Source organism: Pleurodeles waltl, chromosome 11 (assembly GCF_031143425.1).
Source record: "Pleurodeles waltl isolate 20211129_DDA chromosome 11, aPleWal1.hap1.20221129, whole genome shotgun sequence".
In the NCBI taxonomy this organism is placed as follows: Eukaryota; Metazoa; Chordata; class Amphibia; order Caudata; family Salamandridae; genus Pleurodeles; species Pleurodeles waltl.
The window spans coordinates 818,151,239-818,174,556 of NC_090450.1; the positions used below are offsets into that span (position 1 = coordinate 818,151,239).

Here is a 23,318-nt window from a genome sequence, read left to right on the forward strand (position 1 = left end):
AGATGACACACCACCAAATGAGTTGTAGAGATCAGTGGGTGTTGTAAGCAGGTATTGTTAGTCCCATTCTTACAGACTGTGTATAAAAAGTCTGTTTCAAGGCTGGTATTCGCAGTTGCATATACTTACGAAGAATAAGGTAGGAGCAATCCATTCTATGTAGATTGCATTTGGAATGCACAAAACTAAAAGTGAAACTCTTATAATAATAGCTAAAAAGAGGAAGGGGTGGCCCGTTCTATGTTATATTACCTTTTGGGATATAATACTGCATCAATTAAACTATTATGGTAGCCAAGAGATTGGAGCCTATTCTTCGGAGTATGGTCGAACTCCGGTAAAACATATGTATCGACTTAGCGTGTTCGGAGCAATTCCAGTATGAACGTCATGCATGTACAAAAATGTAAGCTAGGTTGCTTCCTTACCTGTGTCCCCGTAGTAAATTTGTCAAAGTTTCAGAGTTCCGGTCAGTAGTGGGGGCGCCGTAATTACAGGGCGTTTATATGGCCACTGTAATGAAAGTCAAAAACGGACTCGGCATATGTGAAAAGTACGCTATGGCCGACACGTTCCATTTCTCGGTTAGTCCGAAATAAAAATAGGACTACAAAGAGAGCTGTCCCAAAGTGAGTAAGAGCCAGAAGAGGGGCGGTCATGTTGTGTAGGGAACGGGTAAGAGCTCATTTGCAGCTAGAACAGTCAAAAAAGTATGCAGAGTAGGTAAAAAAATAAGTAAATGTTAAAAAATTCGGAAGATATGAAAGAGACATCAGTAAACCAAATTAATAGAATATGTGCAGGAAGATACATAAACCAAAAGGTGAACTTAAAATAATTACAAGGTTCAGTGAATAGAAGAGACATATACTTATGTTGTGTAGCCATGTGAGAGGTTACATAGTTAGACTTTTCATGTGAGCCTTATAATAACAACAACAATAAAATAAAATGAGGCGGCACCCCTGTATTTTGAGAGCCCATGTTATAGATGATCACAAAATGTATGGTACAATATATAGACTGTATAAATGAATAACAAACCGAATGGTGAAGCTAAAATAATTACAACGTTTAGTGAATATAAGAGAGACATATATACTTCTGTTGTGTAGCCATGTGTAAAGTTACATAGTTAGACTTATCATGTGAGCATTGTAAAAATGACAACAATAAAATAAAATAGAACGGCACCCCTATATTTTGAGAGCCCATTTTATACATGATCACAAAGTTTATGGTATAGTATATAGAATGTACAAAAGAGTGTCATGGACAAAAGAAGAGAACCGAAGCATGAAGACAAATCAAATATTGCACGTTAGAGTATACGATCCATGTGTCTGCTAGTGGTAGTGTTATGGGAGAGAAATAGCACAGTGTGCATGGATATGGACTATAGATGTCTTGGAGTGATTGTGGGTGACAGACTACAAGGGTCAGTATGAAAAATGATATGGCACATTGTACGTAGAACAACATCACTAGATTAATATGAATGACGTTACAAGGGAATATTGAGAACCTAGACAGGTGTGGTATTCATGGCGACAGAATACAGAATACTTCGTTACACACCTGAATAATGACATATGTAATTGTCCATACTACATGGTACCTTTCTAGGTCGGTAGATTGGTGTATTTTTACTTTATATTTTTACACCAGCTTTTACTGTCACATTGTATAACTATTGATATTCATGAGTGTTGTGGTCTCGGTTGTACTTTGCTGAACCTTATAAGGGTTACAGAAAGTAGAAAATTAAATTCACACAAATCTATCAAGCAAACCACAGCTAAAACAAATCCCAGTATTAGTAGAAAAAAATGAAAACATCTTACTAGGAAAACAACACCTTTTTTGCGCCATTAAGAGTCTGCCGAAATAAACACTAATGGCTGATAAGACAATCTCAAAGGTTAGATTGAGGCAGTTGTTAATAATTGCCAGAGACCAAAGGCCACTAATTAGTGACAATGAAGGCTCAAAGGCTCTTAACTACCAGTCAAAGGTCATGGTCACAACAAGCCAGCTGGTCACCTCTGACCTAGGACAAAGCAATCAAACAAACAGCTGTGATGATCAACGGAATAAAATCCTTACATCGAACTTCCCACGGTTCTGCTCCAATTTGACTTTGCTTCCTGATAAGTACTGCCAGGCACGTCCACGCAAGGAGGGAGGGATTCCCTTCTGACACCTTAATCGAATCTGCAACGGAACAAAGGGAATATTAGTCGAAACAGAAGCAACAAGGACATATGGGTGAGCAGAAAGGTAAAAAACTGTCACAATATGACATATGACATTTTACTGTAATTTAGATGCTTGGTACATAAAGAGGTATTCTCTTTCGAGTCCATTTTTTAGTTATGGATGACCCAGGAAAGACAGCTTGACGTTATGGTAACACTACATGAAAGAAACTATCCACCAAGATGTACCCTGAAAAAAAGATCTTCCTCTTTATTAGCATTTGCATATGTTAGAAAGAGTTGTCTCGACTATAAACTCATTAGTTGTGCTCAAATATTATCAAAAACTGTTTAGCAACAAGAGTACGCAGAGAAAGTTCAGATGACTTAAATGTGGTGGGAAAGAAGACCAGGAGATAAACTAACCTATGAACATGGAATTCACGAACAACGTTAGGGCGGCACTCCTCTGGATGGGACCATAGGCCACACGGACAAAGATTTTGTGAGGTGGCAAACGCCCAATTCACAGATGTGGGCTGTTTAAGGCCACAAAAATGCTTTTGTTGATGTACAAATGCCTAATAGTGAATCTGTAGCCTGTTTCCGAATCAAAATTTGGGTTTGCCATTCAGTATTTGGAAGGAGCCTATTCAGGTTGTCAGCTCCAAATTCTGAATTGGAACGATATATACTGTTTTGTGACCGAATTTTGGTTGCAATACATTAATATCTTACCGATACCTTGGAGGAGGTGGTAACCCATATGCCAATGGGAAGGTGTCACCAAAGGACCACTTCCTCTTTGAGAATATGAAATTTTTTATTTTTTAGGGCAGGCAGCTTACTCCTAAAAAACAAAACTTCAAAGCATGTTTATTTTAAACGGTGGCTGCTTAGTTGTTTGCTTTATTAAAAAGCAATCACAGACATGGTTCTAAGCGGACCGCAGCAAGCCACCATTCCAGTAATTGCTTTGATTACTAGTGGGTCACAAATTGCGACCTATCTTATTAATATTCATGAGGAAGGCCGATTTGTGACCCCCTTCTATGAATCACTATTTTAAAAATTATTCTTCAGTACATTAAGAGTTAGAATTTACAAATTGCAATTCAATAAGAACCATAAATTGGAAATCTCAATCCCTAATTTTAGTACACGTGGCCCCCAGTGGCATAGCAAAAATTGAGGGGGCCCTTTTCAAAGCACATGGAGGACCCCCCTCTGGACTCACTCAGGAGCTCTCAGACCAGGTTACTGTGCTGAGGGGGCCCACTGGAGTTTGCCCCACTCTGCATCGCAGGGGCTGCAAGGGACTGTGCTATGCCATCGCTGGCCCCATGTCTCTATGACATGGCAGAGGGAGTGGAGTTGATTTTCTCGAAAGCGATGAAGAAGATCTGAGAAATCTAGCTGCTAGACTGAAGTTGTCACAACGAGGAATATGCCTGTATTTCAAACCCCAATTTGCTGACCACATTGGAATTGAGGTTAACCTCTGAAGGGGACCTGGTCTGGCAGTTCAGACAGGCATGTTCCTATTGCTCATTGAAACTTTGTATTTATGTATGTAAACATGTAGGTACACATGTACGTACATGCATTTTGTCAATGCTGTTGCAACAGCCGACACAGGAGACAAGCTGCAGGCTCTTCAGAAGGCAGAAAGTTGGGTAGGAAGGCAAGTGGGTCTCATGTGGAAGCCACTAGTGTGCTGGTTGTAGCTATCAAGGTGGCCTTTGTAATCAAGCTGCTGTAGTAAGTAGGGCCTGCAGCTTGGAGTGCAACCAGGGAGCTTGAAAGGCCCAACGGGCCTGCTTGTAAGTTCCTTATTTCTGCCTGTCTGACTTGTTATAAGAGCTACATGGCAGATTTGGAGCCCTACCAGCATTTAGGCTGAGATCCAGAGGAAAGGGGAAGCCACAGATGGGCGAGCCCAGACCCCCTACAGGGAAGAGGCAGCCGATCCTCGAGTGTGGGTAAAAATGAAGAAAGTGCAGGAGCATTGCTTACTCTACCATACATAACATCTTCTCCTTAATATATTTATTTTCCTTTTTATAGCAAGATACACAATAAAATAAAAAAGTTTCAGACACAATAAATCAATTATAAGTCAGTAATGTTATGCTAGTTGTGGCAGGTTTGACAAGAAATCCAGTGGAAGGGGGGCATCCTTTCCTCAGTTGCCACTGAAAGGGTTATGGAGTCCCTTGTGGAAACGGATGGTACAGGAGAAAATGAACACTACAGTCTCAGGCTTAGAAACTGAACAACAATGATGAGGTCCGAGGGGTTGAACACCATTCCTCTGGTAATACAGAAAAATAATGCAGACATTCATATTCCAGCCTTGATACTGAATCTTCCAATAGTTATGTCAAAGGTCCAATAACCACAGTCTATTGGTCTGGTTGAAAATCAACCCACAGGTGTCAGTTGAGATGTACACTCCACTGGTACTCTACTAGTGATGTACTGCTGTTCTCTTAATTCTTGTACTTTTGCTTTCTCTCGCTTGTCCATTATGCTTGAACTTGCATTGACTGGAGAGGTAAAGGATCCTCTGGATGGAATTTACTGGATTCACATGCTGTGCATTATTCCGCCATCTGGTGGTTGGGTCAGGAATCTTCTACTATTTCACCAAACTTTTAGTGTGTCTTCCTTTTCTACCTTTCTTTGTTGGTGGGCGTCGACAGAACCTCCATTTAGAGTCTCCTTGTGACGTTTTAGTACTTCCTCTGGATGTTCCCACCTTATTATGCCATCTGAATCCAGAATAAGATTCACGCTGTAAAACCCCTTCCTCTCTTACTTTCAAATGTGTTTTCTGGATATCACCAAGATGTTTTTTATATGTGTAGCCAGAGGGCACATCTACTCTGCTTGGAGATTCGCCTTGTGAAACCCAAACAAACCTTGAGTGTTCTGAGTCAGTTTAATATTCTTCCAAGGCAAAGGAACATTTCCACAGTACAACAATGGCTTTTTCAGGATTCAACATGTCGTCTGGTACTCTAGGACTTCAATTAATTCAATGAAGCAACTGAGGAGGGCAGTGAAGTTACCTCCTTAAGGGGTAGCTGAGGGCTCAGGAAGAGGGTGTGTCTCTCATAATGGTTCCAACAGACTATACTCAGTAAAAAAATCTGTTACTTAAGCTTTCATGTTCTTTGTAGATTCAAGTGGAAAGTAGAATGAGTGCAACAAGCTTTAAACTAGAACAAGTGAAAGGAACCTATAGTGCATCCCTAATCTGACATTAAAATAGTTTCAAGAAGTTATAAAAGTATGTACTATATTGTAGCCCCTCACATACTATTAATAAAAAGATGTAGACTTTGTTCACCCTCAACAGCGAACTAACATGGGCTACTCATCATAGTGAATCTTCTACTGGTAGTTCACAGGTTTCATGAACCATACATTTAGATAACAAATGATTCAAGCAGGGGTGTGCATTTCCTATAGCCCGATGTTCAGTACATATTATTAGGGTCAAGGACAACAAGTTTTCACGTTTATTTTGACCTTGGGACAAATAGGCCCAACCCTCTGCAGCACAAACCCTTTGGCTGCCAGTTTACAGGGAAGGAAACTGTATGCAGTTGAGGTAATATTTGTGTCCATGTTAAACATGTTCGAACTTGTATTTATGATTCATTATTGCAAAGTCTTTATTATATGGGTGAGCACTCTACATAAACGTTGTAAGGTCACACAGCACTACTGATTGTGGTTCCAGCAAAAATAATGTGTACACACAAACACATATTTCAAAGTTTTACTAAATGGGGCTGTGTATAATGCTCCCAGAATGCTCTCTAATTAGATGCAAATATTTACAGAACTTGTAAGTAAGACTGATTATTTTTTGCTTTCAAAATAAAATGTTCCAAAAAACACAAGGATGAAAAGAAACGTTTTGATAAATTACTATGGAATTTTAGGTATTATTTCTTTGAAGCATCATTTAATCAAATGTGTTGATGCATGCTATTATTTTCAAAACATATTCATAATGGAAAATCAGTGCAACCACCGCTAATAAGATTATGGGAATCATGAAAATAAACAAGCACTGGCAAAGACAACCTATCTGACATAGGTAGCCAGTTTTTTGGTTTTGTCATTGTGTGACTTGTTTTGACATGTTTTTTTTAAACACTTTATTCATGTGGAAGCTGCCAGTCCCTTGACATCGTAACAAACATTGGCAAAGAAGCACAAAAAAATGTGATCTCAAAAAGCACATATTGCCACAGTAGTCCCAGGCACTGAACAAAAGTACCTAGTGTGCCAGTATGCCCTTTGTGAAAGAGCAGATTACTATCACTCACAATAAAGCCAGACGATAGATGGACCGAGAGATATATAGAATTTTAATAATAACAATGGGGCAAGATAAACTGTCCAGCAACGCAGTGAAGCAGCCAAAAATGCTGTGCTGTGTTACCCTAGTGGGAGGGAGCAGGAGAGCACCATCTCTACAAAGATATGGTTCTCTTCTCCCCTCTCTCTGGCGCCGGCATAGATTTTTGCTGTTGTGTGCCACACACACACACACACCTTTGCGCCATAGTGGAAGGGTGTGCGAAAGTCTAGCATCGTTTTTTGTACTGAAAGGGTTCCCTTCCAATACAAAATACTATGCCCAAACAACATTCAAAACTTTTACTACTTTCTAAGTGTGCTGACAGTGCAGCACGTATGCAAAGTCCAAAAAGAAAGGAGAAATGACAACATTTCTCCTTTTAATGCCTGGTTTTAAAAGGCATTATTTGTTTACGCAAAACTTTGTCTCACATTTTTAATAGCTTGGGATTTGCGTCAAAAAGGGTGGTAGTTGCATGGGAACACACACGTAATGCCCCCTTGACGCTAAGTAATGCAAAGCAGCACTTCTCGCTAAGCCAGTACAAAATGTTAGTAAATCACCCCCAAAATGTCTTGGTTAACGCCATACTTAATTTTATTGAAAAATATCACAAAAGGGCACCCATTGTGTATATCTTTGCATTAGTGGCTTTCATGAATTCACAGAAGTAGGCCAGAAAATCATACTCCCAGAAAATATTTGTGAACTGCATTTTAGCATGAGCAAATATGCATAGGTAGATTTGCTCATGTGAAAATCTATTGGGCCTTCACAAGTTCACTTTCTCTCCAACCACTTTTTCCCAGCCCTGGAAGAACTTCTACTTCTGCCCTTGTCAGGAGTAAATTTCCAATCTTTCTTAGTATGAGAAAAGACTGGAGAAGAGCTGGTGAAAATCCTTAAAACATGCAAGTTAATCGGTTTGCATAGTCTCAAAGGCATTCCAGCCTTGCAACTATTGCTTACTGCTTCCTCCAGTCCCAGTATATAGATCTGTGGAGAAGTGGCAAAATAAGGAAATTCCTATAGTAGGGCTTGAAATTCCTAGTAGTCAAACCCTACTATAGTAGGCATAATCAGAGAGGCTATTTTCATAGCTCTTACATAATGAGTGCTGCTATAATTTGTTGCTGCACTTTTTTGTAATTTTTTATTTTGTCAAAAACGATTGAGCATTAAATAATTACACTACGAAACCAAAACATAGATTCGTACACAGCAAAGGAAGGAAAAGAAAAACCATGCGAAGAAAAGCTTAAGTCTATCTAATACAATATTTACATTATAACTCCAGGATTGCACCACCCAATACTGATTAGAGCAGTCAATTAAAGAAGGACCAGATACAATCAAATTTCTTACTTACTTGCATACCCATTGATTTAGCTAAAGCCAATTCCAACTCATGAATCTGCTTAAGAGTAGCCCTCCACTCAATAACCACAGGTGGCATATCAGAGATCCAAACTATAGCAATACAAAGCAATCTACTGGCTCCCACATCACAATTTGTTGCTGCACTACATGGTACCAAAGGGACGAGTTGATTTTTTTGTTTTACAGGACAGGTAGATTTTTTAAGCAACCTCTCCCATGGACAAGTAGATATTTTGTTAAATTCCACACCGCTGTTCAAGTAAGACACACACAGGAGAATCTAAAATTACTCTCCTGTAATGTAGAACACTAGTTATCAAAAAATCTATATGCTCTCAAAGATGTTTGATAGTAGATATGAATCCCACCTAAAAGACAGGCATAGCTGGTGAGCATCAAAAGGCACAACATCTGAAGAACACAGGAAGCAGTTACTCTCCTTTGCCAAATAAGATGGCAATAGCCAATAATTCCATGTCGGATACAATAGACTCAAATTTGAAAAAGGCATCTATAGATGGCTACAAACAATTGTCTGGAACCAGGAGGACAAACACAGAGCTTAGTTTAAGGTCGAGTATGCTGTGTGAAGTATCACTGCTGAAATAGGAGACATTCGCGCCCCACTCATCTGCTGGTAGCAACAATGTCAAAGAAGTCCCACTGCAACATTCAGGGGATCAAAGAGCCAGAAATTAACAACAACTAGGGAAACTTAAGAAGCATTTTGTACATTGGCCAAGTGTTCTGCTTTACAATGATCTTAGGAGACAGAGTGACAGGGGAAAGGCACTGAAAAACTGGCACAACAGGCAAGAAAAAAAGTAGTGGAGCTGTGTCTGTAAACAAGACGTTTCTAAAAACAAAACATGTAGGGTTACATTTAGCAATATGTACACTGACTTACTGAAGATTATTCTTGGGAATGAGCACTGCCCGTTGTTGCAGGTTTCAGAAGGACTTGGAATTTCTCACCTTACAATTTATTCCCCTGGCCTAAATTTCAAAAGAAACAGTGTACTGTGCACCCGAAACATGCTGGGTTGTTATCATAGCAACTGATAGTTGTCATGGTTTGAATTATTGATGAACATTCAATATAAAGAGAACTGAAAAAAGGAACAGTGTACCACACTTCCTACACCTATGACATAATGGCCCCGCAAAAACAAAAACCCAAAAACAGATTTTTCCACTGTATGCAGCAGCGTTCTGTCTTCTCTAACTTTATGACTGGTCAGGTGAAATATCGGTCAACCATTTAGGTAGACCTTCATGTGAGAGCCTCAAGGGGAACCGGTGTGATCTCGGTCACCCTGTCTACTAGGGACAGAAAAATGTGCAGAGAGGGTTAACCGTAAACAAATGTGACAAATCTCAGTGAGGGCACGTGATGAGGAACTGAATGTAAAATCAGGCTTTTCTTTGCAGAAAGTGTCATTCATCCTATGTTACAGATGATTGTACGCTCCGGCATAGTCAGAAAGAGTTCAAGTTAAACCTTGCCAAGTTCAGCATCTGATCTAATCAGGAATTACACGACGAAAGAGAAATATATAAACTGAACACCTGGTGTTTTCATTTCGACTATTTAACTCTGTATTCAACCTAAAGAGTTAAGGACAAGGAGACGATGCATATTTGTTTATCTTATATCGATTACTACTTAAAAGTCTTAAATTAAACTAATAAAACAAAACACCTTTTATATGGGACAATATACATCCCCTCACTGCATAGTGTGCCATACTGTACTAAAATCTACTGGAACATATGATTTATTTCCTTGAGAAATAACATGAAAATCCTAAACTCTCAATTGAAAATTTTAGATTGCAGAACAATCTAACTATAGTCCTTCGATTCTAACGTTAGACCGACGACCTTGAAACAAATAGCATTCTTCCAAGATGACATTTACCAGCCTTCAATCGTTAAATCCCCCTGCACTTGCATATTTTGTGTCGTTGCTCACTATGATTAACACATACTTTTGTTTGGAAAGGTCTCCTATTGGTTACAAAAAAACCACACAAGACAGATCCCAACACGCCTCGTAATTACCAGACAATTACACAGCTGCCTTTTTTCGAGTAAAGACTGGAGGTACAAACACTTCGGCTTTATGAGCACTCAGTCAGGTATGATCTTTCGAGGCCCATCAGTCTGGCTGCAGGCTGGGCCGCAGCTCTGACACTGCCACACAGGCGGTGGTATTATGCAAAAAGCCCCGGGGGTGTGCAACAGGCCACTTTTTGCGACCATACGCCACTTTAGTTTTAGAGAAATGGAGGCAGATGCCGTGCGGGACTTTCTGTAGTATGGATCGTGCGGGCAATAATCCTAAAAGGGCGTGGCCCCATGGCAATGAGGGAATCCTTTTCATGTGCCACAGAAATATTAATGAGGCCAGCTCAGAGACGGAGATGTCATCAGGAGATGGATGACTGACACTGTGCCACACAGATATGGCATACAGTCAGTATGTTCCTCTCTACCCCAATGGCAACCCATGCAAGGAGGGCCTGGGGGCTCTTGGGGACTCCTCATGCGACAGGTGGTCATCCTGCAACAATAAGCAACTGTCCCACTAGGAGGCTGGATAATTAGGAAGACTCTGTATACACCAACAAATAGCCTCACATTATATACACTTTTAAGAGATAATGATGAAACTGAAGTACTTAGGGTCCTGTTTTATGGACTAAACAAATATAAGCTATTTTGAAACTGCACTGTAAATACATGAAAATGCTTTACATTGAGAAGATCCACTGACTGAAGAAATGCCTACTATGCATAGAAGGCTGGATGTTTTTTGTTGTGCCTGGAGCTAAATCCTACCAAAGCCGAGTGTATGCTGTTGTCTAACTGCCTCAACAAGTGCAGAAACCTTTCACCCTCAGTCATACGCAGGGAGGAGGAGCAGAGTGGATATGTGCCACAATACTCCCTCAACGCACACAAGTGCGCGGGATGTATATTTTAGGTCTTGGTGAACAGCAGAGCTGTGTGCAGGACATATTGCTTACAATATATGTAAAGTAGAATAGAGGTCAGACCACTTCAACCACTGGTTTTTGGATCACCTTCCTTCAGCCAGTGAACTGAGACATTGCCAAACATCTTAGATCAGCACAGAAAAGTAATCTCTCATCACCATGATGATGTCTGTTTTGTTTATCATTATGCCTCCGATGGAGTACCTGCAAAGCATGGGGGACTATTTTACAAACACATATAATACACTCTGCGATCATAATTTTTGCCACATTAAATTCTTTCTCTCATATATATATATATATATGGAAACTGTCACTTACCCAGTGTACATCTGTTCGTGTATGTACATACTGTGGCACCCGTTGACCTAGAGTAATTTCCCTAAAGTAAGGACTCTTAATTTTTTTACTCAAATATGCCCCTTCAAATATGCAATAACAACCACTCACTTAAATCAGTAATTGTTTGATATACATGTCATAGAGATATCATGAATCTTGACTTCCTATTATTTCAAATATCTAATTTAATGTTCAGTCCCATGTTCATAATTCCCCTTGCGTGTCAATTAGTAATTTCAAAAGTCCAATTTCATATGTCCATCTAATTCCAAGTGAACTGAAAAACTAAAGTTATTCCATTGATTTCCAAAGTCCATTTAATTGAAACACAAATGTTCCTGTAATCCTTTTCACCTCTAGTTCGAGTAGAAATCCATAGTGAGACAAAATGTCCAAATTCCTTGCAACAACCTCTCAGCCAACACGTGTTTCGTCACTTGACTTACTCAGGGCTGGAATATAGTCGCTCCTCTTAATAAGTTTTTCTGGAACCCAAGAGTCATCATAAAAACATAAAATGTATTCAGTTTAATTGCAATGAGTTCATTAGTGGATACGTAGAACGCTAGTGCCAACATAAAGACCAATATCCAAGAAAGATTTTGTGAATAAATTAGTATCAAAATCCAATCAATCCAAAAATATTCAGGTGTTAATTCATGAAAACACCCAAAGAATGACTTCCCTTATCATGCACTCATAGTCACGGTGTCGAAAAGAGGAGAGAAAAAGCGGTATACATGCACTCTATAGTTACATTTAATTAAGGGACCATAGAAAGGAAAATTGGAATTAAAATTAAACCATAACCTATTTGTTGTCACGTTATGAACAGACAGACGAGTACACCCAAGACAGTCAAAAGTAACCCAGAGATTAAAAGCAATCGAAATATTTACCTCACAATATTCCAAAGATATAAACTATGTAATGTTCCAAATAGCTAACTCCTCCGTTGTCAAAATTAGTCTACAAATGGTCTTTCCACTCGGCCCATACGTAACTCACAAAGGAATATCCTGTGAGGAAAGGATGTTTGTAAATCTTCATTTACTTTCCCCTCGTTGTCATACACATAATAATGCATCTAATCAGCAAAAAATAATTATATAATCACCTCCCCATTCAATTCCTAACAGTGCTTCCTAGACCACGTCCATAAATAACCTTCTGTTACCCTTTTTAAGCCCTCGTAGTTCCAATGCCTACTCAATTAAATGTACCTTCTCGTACTCCTCCGACAACATGTCGAGGGAAACGTGGCCCGTCAGCAGTCCGCCTCTGTAATTGCCTTGCCGCGTATCTTAATTCCCAACAGCAAAAAAGCCGATTAAACGCGGATAACAACTCGTATGTTGTTACCAGTCCAGCACGTAGACGCCGTGTACGGTGTGTCCTTAAACCACTAATAAAGAATCAGCCTTCAGCAAAATAGAAAAAGGACCACTCTCCTTGTGTTCTAGTAAACACAAACAAAGGACTACAACTATAAACCTTCCCGAATGTACACTGCTCCAACCAGAAAAATGGTGGACTGTTAATTCATCAGTTGTACATGTAAACGAGATTAAACCTCCCTCTTCCTTGTCAAACGAAGAGTGGTAGATGGAACCCATTAAAGAAGATATCCACTATAACTCGTTGTATACATTGGTATAACCATTCAACCAAATGTTAATATAGAATAAATATTCTTATTCATCACCACCCACTTGTTTATACTGTGACAACAAACAGTGGTTTGTAAAATTAATACAAAGAAAATAAGTTATTATAGAGCCAATCAGAAGACAGTACAAAGTACATTAAAGTGAATACAAGTGAAGGTAGAAAGATAAATGTTACGAACTAATCCCTAATACCACCACACATATATTCCAACACAAAGTGTTAGGGTTATACATTAATAAAATTACATTCCATTCCACCCCTTTGTTTGACGAAATGATTAACAATTTGTGGTTAATTTTTAAACAATTCTTACAAAGGCAACATTGCATGTATCGTATCCTATACAAGTCACATCATAATATAAAACCATATTTGACAATGCTACTACTAAAATTGTAACCCAAACTCGTGTAGGGTAGTGTGTTTAAACTCCCAGAAAATATTCCAATTCCCTATCTGAGTTCAAACCGTCTTCTACTGCCCTTAACCGCATTATCCACATTGCTTCTCTTCTACGTAACGTTAGTTCCCTATTACCACCTCTCTGATCTTTTAATACCTGTTCACAGCCAAAGGAAGTAAAACCAACTCTTGTATTTTGAAATTCACAGTTGATCATATGCGCTACCACTGGATAGCTGATGTCCTGCTGAGCCAAGGCTCTAGCATGTTCTCCAATTCTTACTTTTAAAGGTCGGATTGTACTACCGACATAATATCTCTTGCACTTACAAACCAAAACATAGACCACAAAGGGAGTATTGCAATTCATGTTTGACCTAATGGGAAATGTTTCACCCAATAAATTAGAAAATTATTTCCGCCCATGGCAGGCCCATTTGCACAGTCCACAAACTCCACATTTATAAAATCCCACTCCCTGTGTTTGCAACCAAATGGCCTTAGGGACAGTTCTAGGGAAGCTTGGGCTAAGAATCTCTTTCAATGACCTTCCCCTTCGAAAGGTGAAGACAGATTTGCTAGTTAAAAATTCATTCATGGTTTCATCTCGAAGTAGAATATGCCAATGTTTGGTGGTATATTTCTTCAAAATCCCTGTGCTATCTGTAAAGTCTGTGACTAATCTCACTTTCTCTTCCTTGTGCACCCGTGCATTTTTATTTCTTGATGTCAATGTTACGTGTCGTGGAACATGTCTTATTCTATTCTGTGCCTTAATAATGATATTATCACTATAACCTCTACTTCTAAAACGATTGCCCATTTCTTTAATACACTTTTTAAATTCCCTGTCGTTACTACAGTTCCTCTGTGCCCTAACCATCTCACCGTAAGGGATTGACTCTATTTGATGTTTGGGATGTGCACTTGCCGCATGTAATACTGAATTGCAGGCAGTAGATTTTCGAAACAATTTACTCTCAATACGACCATTTTCTATGTACAGTTCTACATCCAGAAATTCTATACAGGTCGTGCTATACTTGCACTTAAACTTAACATTCATATCATTTGAGTTGAGATATTCAACAAAATCCAATAATTGACTAACACCCCCTGTCCATAACATGATACAATCGTCAATATAACATCCCCAATAGAGGATATAAGTCTGCCAAAGGGCAGCACCTGGACCCCAGACCCACCTATCCTCATACCGGCCCATGAAGAGTCCTGCATAAGAGGGGGAGAATCTGGAGCCCATGGCCACCCCTTGTTTTTGTCTAAACCAATCACACTCAAAAATGAAAAAATTATTCTCAAGAATCATAGAAATAATTTCCAACAACATCCTTGTATGTTGCCACCTATTCACAGGTTGCTTATTCAAAACCCACTCTGTAGCTTCCAGACCCACATTATGTTGAATACACGTGTATAAAGAAACCACGTCTAAGGTGACCAATAACATACTGTCATCCCATTCCACATCATTAAGGATACTTAAAATATGCATTGTGTCCTTAATGTACGATGGTCAATGGGTGCCACAGTATGTACATAGGTAGTTTGACTGTTTTTACAGTCAGCATTTGGGGTTAGGGTGTATTCCCCATAGAAGTGCACCGTTGTAGACAGTAAAGTCAGTTTTTTACCTATTGTTGAAATTTCCTTGGTGCACTGTGTCTCCCCTCTAAATACACCTCCTTTTTGTACAAACTACATCTGTTCGTGGCATGAGACGCTGCAGATTCACATGCTGTGCATTATCCTGCCATCTAGTGTTGGGCTCGGAGTGTTACAAGTTGTTTTTCTTCGAAGAAGTCTTTTCGAGTCACGAGACCGAGGGACTCCTCCCTTTCGGCTCCATTGCGCATGGGCGTCGACTCCATCTTAGATTGTTTTCCCCGCAGAGGGTGAGGTAGGAGTTGTGAATATACTAAATGTGCCCATGCAATGGAGTAGGTATGTATGTACATAATGTGTATTAAAATAATATTTATTTACAAATTTACAATTTTCATCCTCATAACGGCTACAGGCTCCCGGGGAGGTGAGAGGGTGCATGTGAATCTGCAGCGTGTCATGCCATGAACAGATGTACACTGGGTAAGTGACATTTTCCGTTCGGTGGCATGTGTAGCTGCAGATACACATGCTGTGTCTTAGCCTGTAGGAGTTGAAGTTGTCTGAAATAATGTTCTTAATACAGCCTGTCCTACTGTGGCTTGTTGTGTTGTTAACACATCTACACAGTAATGCTTCGTGAATGTATGAGTCGTACACCAGGTGGCTGCCTTACAAATTTCTGTCATAGGTATATTCCCCAGGAAAGCCATTGTGGTGCCTTTTTTCCTAGTGGAATGCGCTCTTGGTGTAATAGGTAGATCTCTTTCTGCTTTAATATAGCAAGTTTGAATACATTTAACTATCCATCTGGCAATGCCTTGTTTGGATATAGGATTACCTGCATGAGGTTTTTGGAAGGCTACGAACAATTGTTTTGTTTTACGAAATTGTTTTGTTCTGTCAATGTAATACATTAGTGCTCTTTTTATGTCTAATGTATGTAAGGCTCTTTCGGCTACTGATTCTGGTTGTGGAAAGAAGACTGGGAGTTCCACTGTTTGGTTTAGGTGGATGGTGATATAACCTTTGGTAGGAATTTGGGATTTGTACGAAGAACCACTTTATGTTTATGTATTTGTATAAAGGGTTCTTGTATAGTAAATGCTTGTATCTCACTTACTCTTCTAAGAGATGTGATAGCTATTAGAAAGGCTACTTTCCAAGTTAAGTATTGCATTTCTTTTTTTTTTTTTTTTTTTTTAATCTTTATTTCGGCCAATTTGGCCATAAAAGATGTACACAAGAAACACACATGTAAACATGTAGAACCATCAAGAAAAAGTAAACAGGGAACACATCAGATAAAAGACCATACAATTAAAAATAAAAACTTAAAATTAGATAGGAGCCTGCAACTTTAAAATACGGGTACGAATATGCCAGACGTTGGTAAGAAATTTGGCTAGTGCAAAAACAATTGGACCTGAAACATCAGTTTTTAAAATTCTGTACACCGGAAGGAACTCCCTAAAACCAAGGTTTCTAATAAGTGGTAGGAGCCAATATTTCCTGGCGGCCTTGTAAGTTGGACAAAACAAGACCACATGCAGATCGCTTTCCTCTGCTCCCACACAAGTCGGACATAGCTTGGTAGATGGCAGTGTTGACCAGGAGCAGGTGTAAGATCGCAGAGGCAATGTGCCATATCTCCATTGGAGAAATAGCTTCCTGGCCAGCACAGGAGACATAGCATCCAGAACCCTCTCCAGGCGGTATGAGTCCTTGCTTTGCGTGAATACAGATGTTAATGACCCCTCATTCTTGCAGTCTAGGGCCATAACTAATTTCTGCTCGTGGTAAGCACTGACCAAAGCTCTTCGTGGGATCCTTAGTGAGGCGTTAGCTGGATCCGACCACAGGTCAGGGAGGCCCAATCCCATACAGGACTTTTTGATATATTTTATCCACGGGATCTGTAGAGCTTTAGGGTGGGTTAAAAACTCCCTCAGTTCCACCCTATAAGAAGATAGTTCTTCGGTGCTCCATAGCCTTCGCCAGAAGACTATGGGTCTGAGACCTAATTCATCTGCTATTGGTCTCAGATCCAGATCCATCCTCAGGGGGAGGAGCGGAGTGCTGGACGGGAGTGCTACTATCTGTCTAATGAAGTTGTTCTCAGTTATAGACAAACTGCAGGAAGCTGTATGACCCCACAGTTCCGCCCCGTACATCAGAGCTCCTCTTGCCTGTGCCTTATATATCTGGATAAGCGGCCCCAGCGGTCGATATGTGGAGCTTCTCATCAACCGAGCAATGCCGCCAGTGGTCTGCACTAATTTAAGATTAACCCTAGTCTGGTGAGTTCCCCAGGACATGGTTTCATTCAACGTTACACCTAGATATTCAAAGGTGGAGACTCTCTCTAAGCGTGAAGCTCCCAGTAAGGGGTTCGGGCGTGATCTTGGGGTTGGGTTCATAACCATAAACTTGGTTTTGTTAGCATTAATTTCTAACCCCCTATCTGTGCAAAAAACCACAAAAGAATCAAGGATCCTCTGTATCCCCATAGGGGTTTTGGACAGCCGCAGGGTGTCATCTGCAAACATGATTGCAGGCACCCTGCTGCCATTCAATTTTGGGGCATCAGTGTATTCAGTTCCATTGAGATGGGCGATTACCCCGTTGACCAAGAGGCAGAACAGGGTCGGTGCCAATACACAGCCCTGTCTAACCCCCCTGTCAACGGGGAATCTGTCCGTTAATTCCCCGTGTTTCCCGCACCTGACCCGGGCATAGTTATTATGGTGCAATCTCTTTAAGATTATCAGGATGTCTTGGGGGACCCCCATCTCAGCCAGAACACTCCAGAGTTTCCCTCTGGGCACGAGGTCGAACGCAGCCCTCAGGTCCACAAATATAGTGTATAAACTACCCCCTTCCAATATTGCTGCCCTCCAATAGATAAGGTTCAGACGAAAAACCTGGTCCACTGTAGAAACTCCCTTTCTAAATCCCGCCTGATACGGACTGAGGGCACCCGTTTCTTCCACCCAGTCCTGAAGCCGATTCAGCAGTATCCTGCCAAACAGCTTCTGTGACACGTCAATTAGACTGATTGGTCTGTAATTGGCTGGGAGCAGGGGCGAGCCCTTTTTAAATATAGGAACCACCTCCGCCCCCAGCCAAGTACTCGGAATTTCCATGCCACACAAAACTCCATTAAACACTGCAGCCAGATAGGGGGCCCAAACACCGGGCTCCTGCTTGAACAGGTCCCCGGGCAGGCCGTCCAATCCTGGCGCCTTTCCTGCTTTAAGTCCCATTAGTGCTACCTTCACCTCCCCCACTGTTATCAAATCCCCGCCATACTCTACCAGTCCAGTACCAAAATCAATCTTAGTTTCTCCCTGCTCGGAACTGTAGAGAGACTGGAAGTGTGCCTGCCACACCCCTGCTGCAATATTTGGTTCTATTGCCGAATGGAGGTTCCCCGACCCCCCTATATATTGCATTTCACAAGAGTGCATGAGTTCAAATTGTGGTCCCATGAGTCGTGTTAATACAATATTAAGGTTCCACAAAGGTACTGGTGGTGTTCTTGGGGGTATGATTCTTTTTAATCCCTCCATAAATGCTTTGATGACTGGGATTCTAAAAAGTGATGTTGAATGTGTAATCTGCAGTTAGGCAGATATTGCTGTGAGATGTATTTTAATTGAAGAGAATGCTAGCTTAGACTTTTGTAAGTGTAATAAGTAGCTTACAATGTCCTTTGCGGAAGCATGTAGTGGTTGAATTTGATTATTGTGGCAGTAATAAACAAATCTTTTCCATTTGTTTGATTAACAATGTCTTGTAGTAGGTTTTCTAGCTTGTTTAATGACCTCCATACATTCTTGTGTAAGGTCTAAGTGTCCAAATTCTAAGACTTCAGGAGCCAGATTGCTAGATTGAGCGATGCTGGATTCGGGTGTCTGATCTGCTGTTTGTGTTGAGTTAACAGATCTGGCCTGTTTGGTAATTTGATGTGAGGTACTACTGATAGGTCCAGCAGTGTTGTGTACCAAGGTTGGCACGCCCAGGTTGGTGCTATGAGAATTAGTTTGAGTCTGTTTTGACTTAGTTTGTTTACCAGAAAAGGAATGAGAGGGGGAAAAGCGTAAGCAAATATCCCTGACCAACTGATCCATAACGCATTGCCCTTGGATTGAGGGTGTGGGTACCTGGACGCGAAGTTTTGGCATTTTGCGTTTTCTTTTGTTGCAAATAGGTCCATTTTTGGTGTTCCCCAGCGTAGAAAGTAATCTTGTAGGATCTGGGGATGAATTTCCCATTTGTGTGCTTGTTGGTGATCTCGACTGAGATTGTTGGCTAACTGGTTCTGAATGCCTGGGATGTATTGTGCTATTAGGCGAAAGTGATTGTGAATTGCTCAATGCCAAGTTTTCTGTGCTAAGAGACACAGTTGTGATGAGTGTGTCCCTCCTTGTTTGTTGAGGTAATACATTGTCGTCATGTTGTCGGTTTTGACAAGAATGTGTTTGTGGGCTATCAGTGGTTGAAATGCTTTTAATGCTAGAAACACTGCCAACAGTTCTAAATGATTTATGTGCAGTTGTTTTTGTTGATTGTCCCATTGTCCCTGTATGCTGTGCTGGTTGAGGTGTGCTCCCCACCCCATTATGGAAGCATCTGTTGTGATCACGTCTTGAGGCACTGGGTCTTGGAATGGCCACCCTTGGTTTAAATTTATAGGGTTCCACCATTGAAGCGAGAAGTGTGTCTGGCGGTCTTACCAACACTAGATCTTGGAGTTGACCCTGTGCTTGTGTCCATTGTTTTGGTAGGTACTGCTGTAAGGGCCGCATGTGTAATCTTGCGTTTGGGACAATGGCTATGCATGAAGACATCATGCCTAGAAGTTTCATTACAAACCTCACTTGGTAGTGTTGGTTTGGCTGTATGTTTAATGTTATGTTTTGGAACGCGTGTACCCTTTTTGGACTTGGAGTGACAATCGCTTTTTGTGTGTTGAGTGTTGCTCCCAAATATTGTTCTATTTGGGATGGCTGCAGATGTGATTTTTGGTAATTTATAGAAAACCCCAGTTTGTGTAGAGTTTCTATAACGTATTGCGTGTGAAGAAGACACTGTTGTTGAGTGCTGGTTTTTATTAGCCAGTCGTCTAAGTACGGGAATACGTGCATGTGCTGTCTCCTTATGTGAGCGGCTACTACTGCAAGGCATTTTGTGAATACCCTTGGGGCTGTTGTCATCCCAAACGGTAACACTTTGAATTGATAGTGTACGCCGTGTATTGCAAACCTTAAGTATTTTCTGTGGGAAGGATGTATGGGTATGTGAAAGTAGGCATCCTCGAGATCTAATGTTGACATGTAGTCCTCTTTTTTGAGTAAGGGTACCACGTCTTGAAGTGTTACCATGTGGAAGTGATCCGATTTGATGAAGAGATTCAGCGTTCTGAGGTCTAATATGAGTCTTAAGGTTTTGTCATTCTTTGGAATTAGGAAATATAGTGAGTAGACGCCTGTTCCTTTTGATGGTTGGGTACTAACTCTATTGCTTGTTTTTGTAACAATGCTTGGACTTCTAGTTGTAACAGGTGTAAGTGTTGTTTGGACATATTGTGTGCTTTTGGGGGCACATCTGGCGGGAAATTTATGAATTCTATGCAATAACCATGTTGGATAATGGCTAGGACCCATGCGTCCGTAGTTATGTGTGTCCAGTTTTTGTAGTATGCGGTAAGTCTCCCCCCCACTGGTGTTAAGTGTTGGGGTTTTGTGGCATTGAAGTCAATGTTTGGTTTGACTTGTTTTAGGGGTTTGGAATTTTCCCCTTGGTCTTGGGAATTGTCCACCCCTATATGAGCCTCGAAACCCTCCTCTCTGGTATTGTCCCTGATAGGTGGGTCTGGTTTGCGAGGTGGAAGGTTCTGGAGTTTGCATACGAAACCCACCTCTAAATTGTGGCTTTCCAAATGTGCCTCTGCTTTGTGGGGAGTAGAGAGCGCCCATGGCTTTGGCCGTGTCTGTGGCCTTTTTTTTATTTTTCAATTGCCGTGACCACCTCCGGGCCAAACAATTGTTCCTGGTTGAAAGGCATGTTTAACACAGCTTGTTGGATTTCTGTCTTGAATCCTGAGCTTCGTAACCATGCATGCCTGCGAATGGTTACCGCAGTGTTGACTGTTCGTGCTGCTGTGTCTGCCGAGTCTAATGCGGACCTTATTTGGTTGTTGGATATTGCTTGTCCTTCCTCAACAACCTGTTAGGCACGTTTCTGGTGTTCTTTGGGCAAGTGATGTATAATGTGTTGCATCTCGTCCCAGTGTGCCCTGTCGTAGCGAGACAGTAGGGCTTGCAAGTTTGCGATCCGCCATTGATTGGCTGCCTGTGCTGCCACCTGTTTGCCCGCTGCATCAAACTTCCTACTCTCCTTGTCAGGCGGTGGAGCGTCTCCTGATGATTGAGAGTTTGCCCTCTTTCTTGCTGCTCCTACAACTACTGAGTCTGGTGTAAGCTGCTGTGTTATAAACACAGGGTCCGTTGGAGGAGGTTTGTATTTTTTCTCCACCCTAGGTGTGATAGCCCTTCCTTTCACTGGCTCCTGGAAGACCTGTTTTGCATGCTTGAGCATGCCTGGGAGCATTGGCAGACTCTGGTAGGAAGTGTGGGTGGAAGCCAAGGTGTTGAATAGGAAATCATCCTCTATTGGCTCTGAATGCATTGCTACATTGTGGAATGTAGCTGCCCTTGATAGTACCTGCGTATATGCAGTACTGTCCTCTGGAGGTGACGGCCTTGTTGGGTAACAATCTGGGCTGTTGTCCGATACCGGAGCATCATATAAGTCCCATGCATCCGGATCATCCTGTGTCATCCCTGTATGGGCCGGTGACTGCACTGGGGGTGTTGTTACCGGGGACAGCTGTGGTGAATGCAGTGGAGAAGGTTGTGGCGAAAACCTTGGTGGTGGTGTTTTATCTCTTGCCACCTTTGCCTTCGGCTGCATTTCTGCCTCATGAAATGCCAGCTTTCTTTTGGTTTTAATTGGAGGAAGAGTTTGTATTTTCCCAGTCTCTTTCTGGATATGCAACCTCCTTTGGGTATGGTCTGGTTCCCCCATACCTATCTCCTGCTCAAATCTGTGTTTTTGCATTTGGCTGGAAAGTCCTTGCTCTTCAGTGTAATAGCTTCTTTTCGGCTACGAAGCTGCTTTTTTCGGGACCAAAGCTTCAGAGAAAGTCTTTTTCAGTTCCCACGTAACTTTTCTCCCCTTGGGTGAGTCGAACTCTTGGTGCCGAGATCGCTCGGAGCCTGAATCTCGACCGTAGTCGGATGTCTTCAGCAGTTCTTTGGCTTTTTTCAGTGCCGATGTTTGGTCACCGTCTTTTCGATGGGTTAAGCCATGGCCTGCTGGCGGCGGAATCCCCTTGGCCTTTACGATCTTTGTGTAAGTCTTGGACGGGGCAGTTTTACTCACTGTTTTCTGCGTCGTCGCGGGTCGCTCACTTTCGGAATCATCTGAGTCCGTTTCCTGTATGGAAATTCTTTCCTCCTCTTCGACGTCGAGTTGTTCCCTCGGTGTCGACGCCATCTGTAGTCTTCTGGCTCTTCGATCGCGTAGGGTCTTTTTCGATCGAAATGCCCGACAGGCCTCACAAGTATCCTCCCTGTGTTCTGGTGATAGACACAGATTACAGACCAAGTGTTGGTCTGTATAAGGTTACTTCGAGTGGCACTTCGGACAGAAGCGGAAGGGGGTCCGGTCCATTAGTTTTGTCGATGGACGCGGTCGGGCCGACCAGGTCCTGCTGAAGAGGGGAAGCCTCGAAGGGCCGCCAGAGCGTTTCTACTATCGGTGTCGATAAGCTAACACTAAACCGGTACCGAGCGCGAACAATACAGTCGAATTTTCGATATTTAGTTAACTTTCCCGATTCGAAATACGGAGCGAAGAGGAACACGTCCGAACTCGATGGCGGAAAGAAAACAATCTAAGATGGAGTCGACGCCCATGCGCAATGGAGCCGAAAGGGAGGAGTCCCTCGGTCTCATGACTCGAAAAGACTTCTTCGAATAAAAACAACTTGTAACACTCCGAGCCCAACACTAGATGGCAGGATAATGCACAGCATGTGTATCTGCAGCTACACATGCCACCGAACATATATATATATATATATATATGCATTGTATGCAGAAAGCATTATTTTCCCAAATGAAGCAGGCATCTCTGAATGATTTTGCCATGTGTCATGTGCAAGTCTGACCGAAAACGGCCTCCTAAATGTTTTTTTGGTCTTAATAATCTGGCAGCAATCTTGTGGCCAGGCAGCCCAATGAGATG

At 41.5% G+C, this 23,318-nt stretch overlaps 1 protein-coding gene across 1 annotated transcript in view; it reads right to left on the reverse strand.

Moving 5' to 3' along the window:
• TBC1D10A (TBC1 domain family member 10A) overlaps positions 1 to 23,318 on the reverse strand; it is a 249,806-nt gene that overhangs the window by 123,200 nt on the left and 103,288 nt on the right. The window contains exon 3 of the mRNA XM_069214621.1: positions 2,107 to 2,214. Within this exon, the coding sequence (XP_069070722.1) occupies positions 2,107 to 2,214 (108 nt within the window). The remainder of the gene's footprint in view (positions 1 to 2,106; positions 2,215 to 23,318) is intronic.